At 42.5% G+C, this 17974-nt stretch overlaps 1 protein-coding gene across 2 annotated transcripts in view; it reads right to left on the reverse strand.

Moving 5' to 3' along the window:
- Positions 1-4528, reverse strand: part of NDFIP2 (Nedd4 family interacting protein 2) — a 53253-nt gene extending 48725 nt beyond the window's left edge. For both annotated transcript variants that reach the window (XM_075711040.1, XM_075711024.1), the window contains exon 1: positions 4455-4528. In XM_075711040.1, coding sequence (XP_075567155.1) covers positions 4455-4490 — 36 coding nt within the window. In that variant the 5' untranslated portion in view covers positions 4491-4528. The remainder of the gene's footprint in view (positions 1-4454) is intronic.
- Between the last annotated feature and the right edge of the window lie 13446 nt (positions 4529-17974).

Raw genomic sequence — 17974 nt, forward strand, 5'->3', positions numbered from 1 at the left:
CCTGTGTAGGCTGACTTTATTGTGTTTGAGACCTACAAAGACACCTTGACTTTGATCAAGGCTTTTAGCCAGATAACATTGTGAGAGTAAAGAGTCAATGACAACGGAGTTAAGAGATACAGAGAATTAAGCCTTATCTGAGGCAACTGTAAAACTAGTTCCAACACATAGCATTATGCAGGCAAATGGATTGGAATGAAGCATTCACAGCAGCAATTTTCATCTCTTAGCCCTGTTTCTAAAAAGCACACACAACTTACATTCATACAAGATTCACACACCTTTTAAAAATCACAATTTCTTTACCCCTGTATAGTGCTGTACAACAGGCAGGCTGCCACCTCAGAGCCTTGCATCACACATCTCTTACCAACCCTGCCAAACCCAGGTGTTAGTGGCATGGCAAGTTCAGTGACAGCTAAACTGGTATCCATGTGGATCGCTGCCTTTGGCTCCGTCCGTCCCAGTTTGCTACATACCCACTTCACCACTCACCTATCCACCTCTGACCACCCCGTAAGTCCAAGACTGATGACTACCTGCCCCCAGATTGATAACCCAAAGCTTTAATCAAGACAGACTGGGGGGAGCGGTGAGTTGATGATAATTCTTAAGCAGTTCAGCATCCCTTCAATGGGATTTCTGTGCCTAAATCACTCATATGCACATGAAGTCTTCCCTCATGACTCGGCTATCTGGAAAATCACATTTCACAGAAAAAAAAGGCAATCCTGAGCCTTAATACTTAGTTGATTACCCAGTTTTACACACTGCAGAAAACAGCTGCATTTCTTTTGCTTTGTTTCAGTATACATTCACAAAGCATCACTGAAATCACTTTCTGCAAACAAGCTGGACTAGGACCAGACATTTCAGACAAGACAGTAATGCCCAAATTAAGGTCAGATGACAAAGAGCTAGAAGGTAAAAAGAATCGGGAGAATGATCACTGAAGAATTTTTATTATGATTTATGATGATTTTCCTAAAGTTTATGCCTCAGTTCCCTTACCCAACAACAGCCAGAATAGGGGAAGAGAAAGAAAACAATACAATAAGGAAAAGACACAACTGAACTGACTATACCTTTAATGAACGTCAAATTTAAGACACGTCTACCAACAAGATTGCAGCATGCAAGTGACTAAGGGGGAAAAAAAAAAAAAAAAAAAAAAAAGGAAGTAAAGCAAGACAACAAAGGGTGGCTAATTTACTTCTGATGTCATATTCCTGCAGGGAAGCATGACAAATTCTTACCCATCAATTAGCTGTCTTTTTGCCCTGCGAAGGGAGGACAAAAAAGGAGGGGCAGAACGCAACACGAATCACACAGGCCGGCGGCAGACAGCTACGTAATGCCGACGTACCGCCTGCTCTGTGCTCACCACGCTTACTTTGCTGCGATTCCAAGCACCAGCTTTTCAACAGTTGCCCGCTTTGGACGTTTTTAAACTGCTTTTTAAATAAACCGTGGATGCACAAGGAAGAATAACACGCAGAACACAAGCTTTAGTGCTATTTCTGACAGCGATAAAAAAAAAAAAACCAAGAGAAGCTGAGGGTTAGCTTTATGATCGGACATTTTCTGTTTCATAAGAAGTCATAAAACTGGCTTGCTGTGCTAAAGCTCAAAACCAAATTGCCTGTCATTCTTAAAGTCTTTTAGTTGAGCTTACTTGAAGAAAACACAAATAAGAAGAGGCAGCAGTGAGATAGCTCCTTCAACTTCACTGAAGCGCTACTGTCGCTGCCAGGAACAGAAATGCGAGTCAGTAATTCTTTCGATAATAACGTACACCTATAATTCTTTCTATTTAGAAGAGAACTTGCCCTGAATAGAGCAAAACAGATCAGTTAGAAGTAAAGGCAGAATGGGTACAATTGAAAAAAAAAAAAAAAAAAGTGTTTGCTATTATTCATGGGGGGTGGGAGGGAAGAGGCATACAGTCAGCATAGCAGAACTGGTCAGATTTCATAAGCTTAGCACTAGGGAGTGGGATGTTCACAAAACTAAGACGGTATTAGCCACATTAAGTCGTGTTTCCCTTCTATATTTTGTCCTTAAAAATTAGGACACAACCATAAATAATTTACTGCTTACTACCCATCACAGCCATTATGTAAGCAAATACATCATAACACTTAAGAGCCCATGCTTGAATAATCAGGTGCTAATTAAGTATATCTGCAATTGCCTCGTTCCTTCCATTCTCTGACCCAACACGGTAAGTAAATAACATTACAAAAATCTCAGTCTAGTAGTCAGATGTAACAGAGAGAAGATAAAACAACACGCTCTTTCCCAGGGGACAGTAATCAGTAAGGACGTATTTTAAACTCTGGAGTACATCAGAGATTAAGATAGCACTTTCATTGTGACTTACAACAAATTCAGTGGAGCTTAATGTGCTGTAATTACGAAGGCTTCAGAGAACACTTCCTTAACAAAATTCAGTGCCACAAAATGACCGCAAGGTTTAATATACACAGGGAACTGACTAGGCCAACTCCTGCTGTCAAATATTAAAATTAGCTCTTTCGGAAGCCCGCACCAAAGAGCGTTTACCCAAAGCTGGGCACCAGCGCCATCGCTGGAAGTTCCTAATCAAATGTAACATAAAAATATTAGAGGTAAATTATTGCTTTGGCCCATCTTACCGTGGCTTTTTCTACTCTTTTGAGTAATGGAATTAAAATTTCCCTTATATTTGTCTGAACTTTAATAGCATATACTTTTAAGGCCTTTTTAAAGCATACCCAGGTTACTTGAGGCCTCAGGGAGTGTAGGAGCCTCTTAAGAAAATGCTCTGCCAGCATTGTTGTTCTCCTTTGTGAAGAAGGAATGATTTTAGGACTTCTGCTGCTTCCAAGTTATAATAGCGTGGTGCAGGAAAACCAGCACGCAGGAAAGCACTGACCCGTAAAGCACTTGGTGACCCACTAGCATCCTAAAGGCATACGTGACTCCCGGGAAGTCGCAGGGTGCTAGGTGTGTTCGTCAGCTACATGGCAATCCCAGTTGTCCAAGAGCACACAGAAATTTCCCACGCTGTAAGACTATGAAAATAAATATTCCAAACCTATTGCAAGGGTTTCTGTATTACTTTTTTTTTTTAGATCATAACCTAGGAACAATGTGAATTACAAGTATCAGCATTTAGTTCTACATATGCACAGAAGGAAACGTGATTACTTTTACATTGCTTCTGTGGACATTGTTTTCACTGCTCAAGCTGTAAAACACAAACAGTAAGATAAATAATTTGGGATTTAGGTAGAAGATTGTAGTAGAAATCTGAATTACAGGCAGTAGCAAAGATTTCAGACTTTTATAGCACAACCCTAGATAAAGAGCGAAGCTGTGACGTACAAGGAATTGAAGGATAAAGTTGAAACTTTTGAGGAGACTGACTGCAGCTAAGTAATTTTGCAACCAATAATCAGAAAAGCTTATATATTTCAAGTGTAATTGACATTAAGCTAATGACTGCAAGATTCATATAAACTGACGTTAACCTAACGACTGCGAGAAACGAGCAGCACAATCCATTTGGGCAGGAGGAAAAATCTTTGCATCCTCAATGATTATTTCCGTAGCGAAGTTCAGGAAGGGAAGAAGGGACATTTAAATTTAAACTGGACTCGGTGAGAAGCGCTGAAGGCTGCGCTGTAGCGGGCGAGGGTGCTCCCGTGTGTCCGTGCATGTGTGTCTGTGCGTGTGCATACACAACACAGGCAGGCTGAGGCTTACTGAAGGTCAGACTGTTGCCTTTTTTGCAGCCCCCGGCTTCTAATCTTCAGTAAGCCGGCACACACGTGGATCTGTGTACAGGCACACTGGCTTACAGATGACAACACGCACACGGGCGTTACGCTCCAGCCCCGCGCCAGGCAGCCACCAACTGTTAAAAATAAGAAGGTTTGCGAGCAGAAAGGCCGCTCCGCTCCCGCAGAGGCACTAACCGGAGACCACCACCCCTGCCCCTTCCCTAAGCCCGTCCTGCTTCCACCACGCTCTCCGGAGAGGCCCGCCACCCCCGCACCGGCGGGGCCGCACTCGGGAAAACCGACCGCCCCCAGGCCGGCACCAGCCGCCCCGGGGGGGCGGAGGGAGGGGAAGGGGGGCGGGCAAAGGCCGCTTCCCGTGCGGGCCGGCAGCGCGGCCGAGCCCGGCCGGCTGCCCCCTGAGGGGCCAGACCGCCGGGGGATGGGCGGGCAGCTCCCGCCGGGGCCGCGCCGCCCGGGCAAGGCCCGGCTGTCAGAGCCCCGCCGCCGCCGGGGCAGGGCAGGGGACGGGGCCGCGCTCGGGCCCGTACCGGCGCCGGAGAAACGCCGGGGGTCCCTGCCGGACCCACGGCGAGTGGCGGGGGAAGGGCACCCCGGCCGGCCGCCCCCGCCCCACCCCGAGGAGACGGGGGGAGGCGAGCGGGGCCGAGCCGGGGCCGCCGCACTCACCACTCGGTAGCGGCTGGCGGGCTGGTGGTGATCCATCCTGGCCGCCCGCGGACACGCACAGGCGCGGCCGCAGCTCCTCCGACCGGCCCCGCGACCCTCGGCCCTTCCCCCGCCCGCTCGACCGGAGCCGCCGCCGCCGCCGCTGCCGCCGCCCCGGCCCGCCCCCGCTGCGCCCGCCCCCCGCCCACCCCGGGGGCGGAGCCAGCCCAGGCCCCGCCCACCCCCCCGCGCGCACCGCCCCCGCCAGGGGAGGTGGCGGCAGGGCGGGGCGGGGCGCGGGGAAGTCCCCGCCCCTTCCCCGTGACGCACGACGGTGGGCGTGGCCGAGCACCCCAAAGCCCCGGCGGTGCCGGCCGCGCATGCGCGCAGGTGCTGGCGGGCGCGGGGCGGCCCGCGAGGGCGGGCGGCGGCCATGTTCTGCATAGGGCCGTGCTGTTCCGCCTCCCCCCCTCCCCCGCCGTAGCTCCCTCTCCCCGTGTTTCCCTCGGGGCTGCTGAGCCCGCGGTCTCGCCTGCGGGCTCCCACCTGTGGGCTTCACCATCTTTGCCGCTGCTGAAGGCGCTGTGGGTTGCTGCCTCTCGGTGATCTGCTAGGCCGAGGGCTGATAAATGGCGCCGGCCCTGCTGCAGGCTTGGGTGTTTTGCTGTGCTGAGCCTGCTGGCCGTGCTGGCGGCCGTCCCCAGTCCCTTCCTGGGTGGCTGTGCATACAGATGTCTCCACCTCAGCCTTTTCCCTCCTCTTTTCTCTGCAGTGCTGTTCTGTCAAGCTGTTCTGTCCCAAAACGGTGCCTTGCTTAGATACTGCTTCCCTGGGGTGAGAAGATGTGGGATACGGCACTGAAGAGATCTTTCAGACCTAGAGAATGCCTTGAATAGGCACCTCCCTGTAAAAATTTTGTGTCGTGAGCCTATTTCCACTCAGTTCCTTTGAAAATTCAAGGCAAAGCACCGTTCTCTAACAAGAAAATGTGACTTTCTCCTTCTCTTTCTCCTAGAACTGTAAATGATTGTGTGTTCATATGTTTTTGACCTCCTGGGGTAAAACCGGTGAAAAACACCTTCACCCATAGTGCCTTATCAGATGAAGATGACTCATTTCTAGGTTCCCAGACCATCAGAGATGTAGCTGAGGTACGAAACAATTTCAGAATAGCTGTACATACAGCTCCTAGCTGCGGTGGAGAGGACTGTCTGTACGTGTAGTGGAATATAGCTGATCTGCAAGGTAAATGTTCTCACGGAAGCAGTTTCTTGCTATCACTCATGGCTTGCACACAGGACTTTATCCTGCAGCTCAGATCATTACCTTTATCCAGGCTGCTTGCTTGTGTGGGGGCTGACCTTTGCAGCTGGGTGTTTGCATGCAGGCAGTCATTACTGATAAGCCAGCTGAGGACTTCTGAGGGAGTTAAGTCCCAGTATGTGCGTGTAGGAGGGCAGAGAAGTGGAGAGCGAGCTCAGAGTTTTGTTTCTAGACGGGGGTGGAAGTGAAGATACACAGGATTATGAGGGAGGAAGGAGTGGAAGCGTGAAGCTTTCTGTGTGTGCCCAGGACCTCACTTGCAGCCCATATCTGGCTAATGCAGCAGTTACTGAAGCTACCCAAACAAAACAAGTTTGGGAAATGTGGACCTATTCTATTGTTCGTTGCATTTGTTATGTTCCTCATGTGAGAACTCTGTTGCACATCAAAAGCCCTAACAGTTAGGAAACAAAGTTGGCAGAGAAATAGGGGTTAGAAATGCATTAGTATTATTATTTTCCTAACAGGATTTCCTCTTTTTCCTCTTTACCTCTATACATAATGAAAGTTTCTATGTTTAACTATTCTGTCTTAAAAGAAATGGTTATTAGTAAAGGTCATCTTGAGTTCAAGAATAGTCTGCAGAGTACTGCACTGTGCTTCTGTTACCAAATAGAAGGAAAATCTCTTTAATTATATTACCAGATTTCATGGGAAACTGAATTTGGACCATTCATGTAATAGGTTTAACTTCCAGTGTCTTATATATTGTTAGAAACAAATTTCCCCAAAGTAAACTGGGTCTGAAGTGATGCATGTGACATAGCCTAGGAGGACGTTTCCTGAAAAGTGTACGAAACAGATGGAGTGTTGATTTGAAATTTTCAAAATGTCAGCTGACCTCTGCGGGTTTTTTAAGTGTTTTTTTGTATCTCAGCTCCATGGAATACACTGTCCTAGAAACTCCAACTTGGGCACTAGTTAATAGCTGCCAAATAATATTTCATTCTGTAAATGTTAGAATACAATTGTCTTTAATAGGGAAATTAGAAAATATTCCATAGAAGCTTGGGAAAAGAGTCAGTATGGGCAGGGGTATATTCAGTAGACGTAATAAAGGTATATGTGGGGAGAGAGTTTTATACTTAGGGACAAATTTTGGATGGGTGATACACCATCTTCTTTTTCTTCAGGAATATTATCAGTGTACTTTTGGAACTTATCCTCAAAACAGGTGATGTGACTAATTTAGGCTTTAAGTATGTCCATCTTTCTTTTTAGGTTGGATATTAGCAAAAATTTCTTCACAGAAAGGGTTGTCAAGCATTGGAACAGGTTGCCCAGGGAAGTGGTTGAGTCACCATCCCTGGAGGTATTTAAAAGACGTGTAGATGTGGTGCTTAGGGACATGGTTTAGTGGTGGTGGACTTGGTAGTGTTAGGTTAATGATTGGACTCTATGAAAGGTCCTTTCCAACCTAAATGATTCTATGATTTTATGATTCTGTGATCTTTCAGTTCTTATTCTTTCTGGAACATCGTAACTCTTATTTTTAAAGCTATGTAACTGGTTAGGAGGCTATGTCATTGTTCTGGTAGAAGGCTAAAAAAGGAAGGTCATGCGTTTCTGTCAGATCTTTGTATTTTCAAAATAGTATTATGTGTGTATTTTAATTTAACTGTCTGGTTCCAGAGGTTTTGACTATGGCATAACATTAATCTATAATGCAGAGTCATTGGCAAGCATTAGGGCACTTTTAAATCACAGAACCACAGAATGGTTGAGGTTGGAAGGAACCTCTGGAGGTCATCTGGTCCACCCCCTCTGCTCAAGCTGGGCCACCTAGAACAGCCTGCCCAGGACCATGTCCAGACAGCTTTGGAATATCTCCAAGGATGGAGACTACACAACCTCTCTGGGCAACCTGTGCTCAGTCACCCTCACGGTAGGAAAAAAAAGTGTTTCCTGATGTTCACAGGGAACCTCCCGTGTTTCTGTGTGTGCCCATTACCTCTGGTCCTGTCACTGGGCATTACTGAAGAGAACCTGGCTCCATCCTCTTCGCACCCTCCCTTCAGCTATTTTTATACATTGATGAGATCCCCCTGAGCCTTCTCTTCTCCAGGCTGAACAGTCCCAGCTCTCGGAGACTCTCCTCACATGCGAGATGCTCCAGGCCCTTCATCATTCCTGTGGCCCTTTCTTGGACTCTCTCCGGTATGTCCATGTCTTTCTTGTACTCCTGTGCAAAACAGATATGGAATATGAGAAAAGCATCTTGCAGAACCGTTAGGACTTTATTACTTAGATGAAGAAGTCATGTTGACTAAAACACTTTAATACTACTTTTAAGTTTTACTTTTTTCAGTTTGGCCTTCTTAAACCTGAAGGGCCTACAGTGACAGTAATGGTTAGCACTGTTTTCTGGATCCTGCAGTAAATTGTTTATTGTAAAAGTAAACATAAATAGTGTTCTAAATAGCATGTAAACAAAATAGTGTTAAAATGACATTTAAAAGTAAATATTGCTTCAGATTTGTTTTAGGAAAGAAGACATTTAATTGCTGTTAGTCAGCAACTTTACAACAGTTTAAACTTTGCTCCACCATGAAAATGAGCCAAGAAAAGAGTCTTCTTGGTAGTAGTAACTGTTGCAAGCTCAGTTCTGCAAAAAGTTGACTTGAAGGACGTGATCTGCATTCAGGCAAGTCTGAACATAATTGCACAAAGGCAAGCAGTACAAGACTGTTAGCAATTTTAAATTTGTTTTTCATTCAGTATTCAACCAATGGCCAGCAAATGACAGCACTGTATTTAAGTTTACATTTCTTCATCTGTATAAGCCTATTCAAATTCTTGAGGTTTCTGATGGAACTTACATAATAGATAGCTTTCAGAACTAGATTAATTTTATCTTAATAAATATACATAAAACCAATACTGCATATTGATATTATTCTACAATTTTGTACTATTTTAAGTAAATATTATGCTTACTGTCCTATTTTGCTTGCTGTACCATATAAAGAATTTAGAATAAAAGCTGTACATTTCTATCAAAAAAACTGAACAAAAAAAAAATTCAGTTTTCGTAGCTTCATTTTGCATCTTGAGTGTTGGTTTTCAGACCTCTAATACAGATAGTGTCAGTGGGAAATAAATTGGTTTTTCCAAGTGTAAATCTAATGAAATTAATGTACCTAATTTACTCATGGACTGACCTGAAACCAGGCTGTGAATTTACTGATTCTATTTGTTTTCCTCACTCTTTTCAAACTCTGTTTAGAAACTGTTTAGTTTTAATTCCATGTTCTTGGTTATGTAAACTGCACAAAATTTCCGATCTCTATATGGGTTTAGATAGCTACTTTAAGCAGGAAGTTGGCTTAAAGAAACCTCCAGGACTGAGTTACTTAGAAAGAAACAGCAGGAGGTTGACTTGGTTTTCTTCATCTTTTCTTCTCCTTTTTTAGGCAACACAGGCAATACTAGAACCATCATTAAGAGGGACACTGGGCTACTCTTAAGATTTCACAGCTGAATACAGATTTTCAATTACATTGTCATCATCTTTGTTCAGTGTGTATATACATGTGTATAGTCTTACAAATCTGGTCCTTGGATACGTCCAAATACCATGCGGATATATCTGAACCAGCTTTAAATGTCATTACTGCAACACAGAGCTCAGGGTGGGAAACCTCTCAAATATTTGCCTTGGTCTAGGATGGATTTTGCGGTCTGCTCAGATCTTTATACTGCCACAGCTATTTCCTATTAGTCACTGAGACAGTTTTAAACTAGTTCAGGTATATTCTGACAAGCTTGTCGTAGCTGTGTATAGCTGTACTTTGTCTAAATTGGTAGCATGGTCAGATCCCTATGCCTCTGTTGTCTCCCTTACAACTTGCGCTAATTACCTTTGCTGGCCACAAGCACGGTTGAAGCAGGAGACCATAGAAGTGAAGGAACATTATCTGCCAAACAGACATAGCTACGCTTCAGACAAATTCAGGGAGCCAAAGCTCACATTAGCAGCAGCACAGCTTCTTCAGTATAGCTTGGTGTTTTTTCAGAAAAAAAGAGCATAGCAAGCTGCCACTGTGAGATGATTGCTTAGCCAGTTTTGTGGAGTAAACTATGAATCTAGAGGAAGTGGTACGGGATCCATAAATAAAGGCTGAGGCAGTGTGTGCTTGTCTCTCAGAGCGGATTCGTCTTAAAAAGTCGTTGTTTAAAAAGCAACTGCGCGTTGCTATGAAGAATGAATGCAAAGGCTGATGGCATTTCACGCAGGCAACAGAGGAGGGTCTAACTGAGTAAGAAGGATCTGCTGAATCCCACCTCTTCAGTGAGGTGTGTGTACTTGGAGAGAAGTCAGTGCAAAGCAGAACAATCACAGGAGTAAACACTTGTGTGACAGTTTGAAGTTGTTCTCTTTAAAACTAGTTTGTCTTTTTAAAATCTGTGAGTTTATAACTATTTTTTGAAAATACCTTGTGATAAAATATAATCATTTAAATATTTGTATGTAACAAACCCTGGTGGTGGACACTACCTAAAAAAACTCCAAACAACAAAACTGAAAAGTAATTACAATTTTTTTAAATTTATATGGTATAGTTTTTCAGTGTTTTTTCAGATACAGATCTGATGTTAAAAACACAGGAGCCAACATGTGCTGTTATGGAAATAAACAATGTTTAACAAACAAACAAAAAAAAACCCATATGGCTTTGAAGTTCCCATTTAACAAATGGGGTTGAATGGAATGTGCAGAAGTCAGGCAGAGTCGATAAAACTGATGACAGTAAAGTAGAAATACAGAACAAGGAATGTAAATATATGCCAAATTATGAAGGAATGTGAGAAATATGTGAGAAAATACCTCCGGTTAGAAAACAAAAAATAATTAAAAAAAAAAAAAATCCCCAAACCATTGAGATCTCTTGGGAAAAATGGAGGAGATGCTAGAAAATACAGATGGCAATATGCTTTGTGCATTGAAAGCCAATACACATGGATATTGCAAGAAGAAACCCATTGCTATTATTTGGACAGGACATTTCCACTCTGATCTTGGCAATACTTGTATTTTTTGTACTATCAATAAGGTATGATTAAGTAGAAAACAGTTTTAGTGTGTATTCCTTAGGAAAAAGATTATTCAAATATTTCTTCAGCTGTTAATCTGAAACCTGCTTTGTTTTTATGGTTCTCAGTCTTCTGTGAATGATGTGAGTATTTAAAACTGCAATGCATGGTCTCTGTCCTACAGGAATAGAGGGAAGCTGAGTATATTTTCACAGTAAGTTACTGCTAGGCCAGTAAGTTTAATGTATTGGCATTTCTCCTAACACTTATAACGCAATATAAATACCTATTTGAAAAGGGTATAAAGTGAAAATTATCTTTTCAGTATCAAGATGATGCTGATGATTCAAATTAGATGTCCTGCAGTACTGATAATGGTTTTGTTCTAAATAACTTTTAATCTGTTCATCATTATATATGTTTCCCATATATACAGCTCTTGAGCAGGCTTTATGCCCAAACTGATTTTTTTCTATATAAAATAAAGCTTTGCAGAAATTATAAACCTCTTGGATTAGGAACCAGCCTTTTGTTCTGTGTTTGTAATACAGCTGCATTAAAAACCACACAGTGCTGCGCTGTTGCTGTGGTTCCTTGTAATGCTAGCTTAGTCTCCTTTGAATGTAAGTCAGAATATAAACAAAAATAGAGCATTACCATGCCATTAACCACCATATCATCAACCAAACCTAGCCAGCTGCAACGCTAACTCAGCCTAAATTCTAAGGCCCCATGCCTCAAGTTTCCTGTTGAGTAAGCATTCTGTACCTTGCAAAGCCCTTCAAATGAATTTTAGAGGATTTCTGACATGCATAGTTTTTATGTATTAGGTAGACACATGAGCTTAGATGGCAGTTAAAACTGTTGGAATATGATCACTTACCTCAACAAGTAATTTGTTAAGCATGGAGAAAAATGTTCTTTTTCACTGGTCTAGCATGTTAACCATCAAACAACATGTATCCCACTGTTAGAATACACTGTACTAGTTCAGCTAGAGGCAGTCACCTAAATTTTATACAGACACACCTCAGGAACTAGTAATACGCCAACACATAGTCACAACTGTAATTAAAATTGCTCAAGTTGCTCATACTCTTGTTTTCAAAAGCCTGTAGCTTTCTGGAAAAAATGCCTAGTTGGCTGAATCTGAGTGGAAGTATCCATCAACATCTGAGCTTGCTTAGGACTGCAGTGGCAGAAGGTAAAAATGGATTTTGAGAAATAATCTTCAATGACAATTTCCACTGAAGCTAGCTTTTGTTCAGTTGTGCGATGCATGTATAAAGCTTCAAGGATGGTATTTCAGCATTCATACAGTTTTGAGGCAAAAAAGACAGTGCTATGCTTGAGTGTCTTAAATGCTGCTGGGAATGTACAGAAGTGCTCTAAACTCAGCAGTTCAGTAAGGGTTTGATCCTGCACATGGTTATGTGAGTTCAGCTAAATGAAAGGAGGAACACTTATCTTGAAATATTTGTCAGCTGTGTTGTCCAGATTTATTCCACTACAGAGCAGTTAGCTCACCTAAATTTAGATGTTTCTGTTACAGATGTTCGCATCAGATCTAGATATCTGGATGGTTTTTTATAGTGACTGGAGAAACACAGGCACTTTTATGATGCAGTTCATCTCATTCTAAGATAAATGCCTCTGGTCCAGTCACCGGCCACCACTGAAAAGCTTCTGGCAGCCTTTTCTTCATTCCCTTCCTTCAAGTATTTATACAGATAGATCATAGAATCGTAGAATCATTTAGGTTGGAAAAGACCTTGAAGATCATCCAGTCCAACCATGGGATGCCCCTGGGCCTTCTCTTGTCCATGCTGAACAATCCCAGCTCTCTCAGCCTCAAGGAGCCAACAAGGAAGGGTGCTCTCCTGGACTTGGTACTTACAAACAAGGAGAAACTGGTCAGGGATATGGAAGTTGGAGGCAGCCTTGGCTGCAGTGGCGATGTGACCACCGGAGTCACAAGATCCAGGAGGATCCAGGAAGAGGAGGAGCCTGCGAGGAGGAAGAAGGGCAAAAAGCAGGACCACAAGCCTGCATTTCAGGAGATCAGACTTCAGCCTCTTCAGAGATCTTCTTGAAAGAATCCCATGGGATATGACCCTGGAAAGGAGAGGAGTACAGAAGAGCTGGTTGATATTCAAAGATCACCTCCTCCAAGCTCAAGAAAGCTCCATCCCAACAAGTAAGAGATCAAAGGCGGCAGGAGTCATGCATGGATGAGCAAGGAGCTCCTAAATGAATTCAGACATTAAAAGGAAATGCACAAGATGAGGAAGCTGGCAGGTGACCTGTAGGGTGTGCAGAATGTATCTTTAATATAAGGGTATGTTTCTCAGAAAAATAGTAGAAGGTACTTCATCTTGGTGTTGGAGCTCCTTTTTTTTTTTTTTTTTCTTTGAAGCTATCTCATTTGATTAATGCTTTCTGTCTGGAAGGTTAAGGAAAAGGCCACTTAAGGGCTGCTTTTGCTCATCACAGAATAACTAGGAAAATGTGAAAGAGGGAAAGGATATTCAAGAGTTTAATTGTAGGCATAGGAGACTAGTCTCCTGTACTTCTGGAACTGTGTTCACGTGCCAGCTATATTCTCTTGGAGGTGAAAACCTTGCAGGCGTCAACCACCATGCTAGATCTGCAGTGTGACCATAACAGAAAAAAAAATCCAGGTGCCCATCTCAGAAGGGAGAATGAGTGAGCACAGCATGTTCCAGCCATAAGTCTATAACTTAGTAAGTACATTGAGTAAGAATTAAGTGAGCTTATTTCCTTGTCCTTTGGAATACTCTGCAATGAGAGCTTCCAGAAGTGCCAAATCATATGCTGACAATACTGCTATTAAGCTGTTTGCACTGGCAAATATAATAAGAAGCAAGATGGTGCAAATTGAAAATAGGAACCTCTGTAAAATCTGCAGGCAATGCTAAGTCTCAGAAAGAAGACAAGGCACCAGACAGGAGGAGAAACAGGTCAAAAATGATTTGCAGGAACCGTTGGAAACTTAGAAACCAACAAATCTGAGAAACCATATTGCCTAAGACGCTGGCTGATACTTTGAGAGAGTTTGACTGGAACTAAGAAATAGTCCTTTGCTCCCTCTACTTAAGGATCTAAGATTGCTTTTCTAGGTCCTGTTTCCATTCCAAAATCCATTTGAAGGACAGACTCAGGCATGCATCATATCAAATGTCCTAGCCTTTGATGTATACCATACCATGTTTCAACAGAAATGAAGCTCAGAATTGCAGGCTGAATGGGACCCATAGTGTTTTCCAGCATTTTTTCTGATACCTACAGCTGGAGATGAAGATCTGGGTCTTGTGCAAGAATCCCAGCAAAAGTGAGTCTACATGTAGCAGGTATAGTGACAAGTCAGCAAGTACTACAGGAATATGACTGCAACTCCGGTGTCAACAAGCAACACAGAATGTTGTTCAACTCAGCACACAAATGTCCACTTGGAAGGACATGCTGGTCTCATCTGTTTCTACTCTGAGGCAAATGTCCCAGTCATGATGGAAGCATGGTGTTTGTTGGACTCATTCGGACAACATCAGAGTTATGAATGATAGAAAAGCTTGTTCCAAATATGTAATGTACCAGTTGTTCTGCATATGAGCTCTTGCGCAGGTAAAGCATGTGTAGATAAGACTGTGGTATTTGCATTTCAAAACAGCTTTGCCAAGCATGTGCTTTTCAGGATGACTTTTAGAAACGTTATTTGATCTTAGCACCAACAGAACTAGGTACAGAAAATGTTAATAATTCACTCTCTTTGAAGATCAAGGAATGCATCGCCAGGATTAAAAACATATTCAAAATGCTATAGGTGGGACTGGGCTCTTCAGATGGTGGCGTCTGTTACAGGGTGAGCTGAATAGCTCTCCAGACTCTTCAGCCTTACAGCCCAGTGCATACAGTGCTACCATTATGAGTAGCAGGCTGCAGGCTCTGTGTTAAGCTGACAACAATGGCAGTAGGACATGTCAGGATTCACCTGGGCTTGTCTTGACCTGCCTGGAGGTTGGATTTAGTTTGTTTAGCTGTAACAGCGGTTGTCTGATAACCAGGTGACTGTTAACCTGACTTGTCTCAGCCTTTGCTTAGCTTTGTACAGTTGAAATGAATGGTGTAAGGCTTATTGTAATATAAATTTTTAGAAGTAGTACATAAAACATGTAGTTTTTCTTTCTGTAGTGAACTATGTATGACACTAGAATAAAAATGCAGTATAGAGAAGTACAGGCATAGGATAACTGGAGCCTTGAAAGTGCAGACACAGGATGATAACAGAGGCCCCTGGGCCATAAACAACTCAGCAGTAGCCAGTTGCTGGCTGCCAAAGGAATGCAGCCTTGGGAGCTGGGTGAAACAATTTAGGAGTAACAAAAAGAACACAGAACAGGCATTTCGTATGTGTAAAACATAACGTACATAATAGACTTGGATGTAATATGGAATTGTGAACCAATGAATAAGGAGCAAGTGGGCTGTGTTAGCAAGTACATATAATGACACTGAGCAGACCCAAGAGTAAGGAGTAAGAAACCATCAACACCAACATCGTATTTTCAGAAAAGAGGAGGAAGAACCCCCCAGCATCATACCTCTTCCATGGATGACTGGCCATGACAGCCTCCTCCCAAGACAAAAGCCATCAATCTTAGGATGTGGTCTCTGTCTCACCAGAATGACAGTGGAAGGGTGAGCATACTACCAGAGAAAGGGACAATTACTATAAAGTTTGCGTATTTCAGTTTTCAATGTATTGTTATTGGGATGAGCCGTAATGTTTAGATAATCTGAACTATAATTGTTAGTATCATTGTACCCAGACTAATAATAATTCTTTGATTAAACTGTCAAGACTTTAATTAGGCTAGCAGTAAGTTCCCAGTTCTGTGTAAAACGCGTGACCGACATAAACTGCACAAGTTGTAGTGCACCGCATTGGCAGGGGCAACCTAAGCTGTAATTTAAATGCAGCAAATTAGTAACAAGTTTGTAGAGAATGTGGGCAACCTAGACTCATAAAATTTAGTGCAACTGTCGATTGTATTTATTTGGTTTCCACTGACTGTAATGGGAGCTTGGTCATCTAGCTCCTAGGTGGACATCTAGCTTGCCCTGTGTACCTTCAGAAAGCTACAGAATGTGTGTTTTGACATTCTCGTTGCATAACTGAAAAGATCCCAGATGAGTGTGAGATGGATTTGTTTTTCTGCTACCAAGGGATTAGCAATAGATGTGTGGATGCTAAATGGAAAGGGAAGAGTCACAGAATCATGTAGGTTGGAAGGGAGAAGCAGAGGTCAGCTAGTCTAACTCACAGCAGACCCAGTTAGATCAGGTTATTCAGGCCTTGCCCAGTCAAATTTTGGGTATCTCCAAGGATGGAGAATCTGTTTCAACTGGAGTTCACATTTACTCCATTCTCTCTGTTGGCTGTAAGAAGGGCTTCTCTGCTAACTTTAGACAAGGCTGAATAAAGCATTAAGGAAATCAATGTATAATCCTGATAACACTGTTGAGTGTGTCATGTGTTGTTGATCGGTGTCAGAGAGAGGATGCTGGTCTAAATGTTTGTGGGTTTTTTTGCCTGACTTAGTATAGCTTTTCTACTGCTTTTATATAACCTCAATTTTCTTCCTCCTTCAGCAGTTTTTGAAGATACAGTCATAAGTCTGAGCAAGCACTCAGATGGAAGAAAGCTCCCTTCATATAAACTCCTCATCTATTTTTTAGAAAAAGAAGCCAATGGACACAAAAAATTTGGAATCCAACCAAGGCATGAATATTTATAGCACCAGATGTTTGAGTGAACTAGAAGACCCTTAACTCCATCTGAACCACATGCCAATAAGAACGGAGCTAAGAGAGGGGAAATGACAGCTTTTCAGGCTTTTTTCTGAATCAGAGAAACAAGAGTACCATTTGAGTAGGAGAGATTTTTTTTTTAATGGGAGTCTAAGGATATGCCACAGAGTTAGCCTCTACTAATTCTGAGAAGGCTACTTATCACCACAGTAGAGATAACTGATACAAAGTTCAGATTTAGCAAAGGAAAAAGCAGTATGGATCTTTGCTGTAACTTGTTACTGTGCTGTTCCTAAACATTGTACCTGACATTTATTACTGAAAAATGTAGTGATTCATATGTCAGAGAGAATAATAGTGAATCAGTCAGTATTCAGGAAATCAGTGCTTGTGTCCTCTGTCTTTTAGGATAAAGAGGCTGATACCATGCTCTCTTATACTACATTTGTCCAAATCTAGCTAGCAAATTAATATATCCAATAGATCAAGTTGCTAATTCATTTCACTGTTAGTACTGTTGCCACTAAAGGCGAGTAATTATGTTTAGTGCCTGTGTTTGTAAACCCCATTAGAACTGGTTTATGTGATCATCATCTCACAGCCATGCTATAAGAGCTCTTAAATCTGAAAGGGTTAGATTAAATACCTACACCAGAAAAAAAAAAAAAAAGACTTTCTATGCAAAAACAAATGACTACAGCAAAAATATCAATGCGTCAGAGTCTATCAATGGCCCCAATAATAAGTGACTGGCTTACTTCCCAACAACATGAACAGGAAAAAAACCCACTAAGCGGTGACTAGGCTTCTTTCATTCTTTGTCTTCAGTACAGAAGTCTGGCAATATTCAGGACAATCACAACAGACATTGCTAACTAGAATGTGTCTTAAATATGTGCACTACGTACACCACAGCTGGAATATTCATAATCAAGTGCCCAAACTTGGTTCTTCAGAAAAATAAAGTGCAATATGTTGACTTTGTATTAAATGTCATGCAGACTTCAAGATTTGGAATACCTGCCTCCAAATCTGTGATTGATTTTTGTCCACAATAACCAAGAAAAGATGCAGAACCCTAACTGCTCTCTGCTGTTTTCACAAAACAAAGCAAGCAAAAGTGAGTGTAACGATTGCTTGTGCTTTTTGAATAATCCCTTCATGACTCAGTATCTCTTGCAGAATGTAAAATCTGCCACAACTTTCTCTTCTTTTTGCTTCAAAGTTCAAGGTGCAATTTAATTTTCTGTCATAGTAACACACAGACAATGATACAAACTGTCCTGTTTCCCTTTATGAGAGCAAAACGGAAGAGGCGTATGATGTGCAGCACCAGGTATTTCATCAAGAGGGTG

The sequence above is a fragment of the Pelecanus crispus genome, chromosome 1 (genome assembly GCF_030463565.1).
Source record: "Pelecanus crispus isolate bPelCri1 chromosome 1, bPelCri1.pri, whole genome shotgun sequence".
Taxonomy (NCBI): Eukaryota; Metazoa; Chordata; class Aves; order Pelecaniformes; family Pelecanidae; genus Pelecanus; species Pelecanus crispus.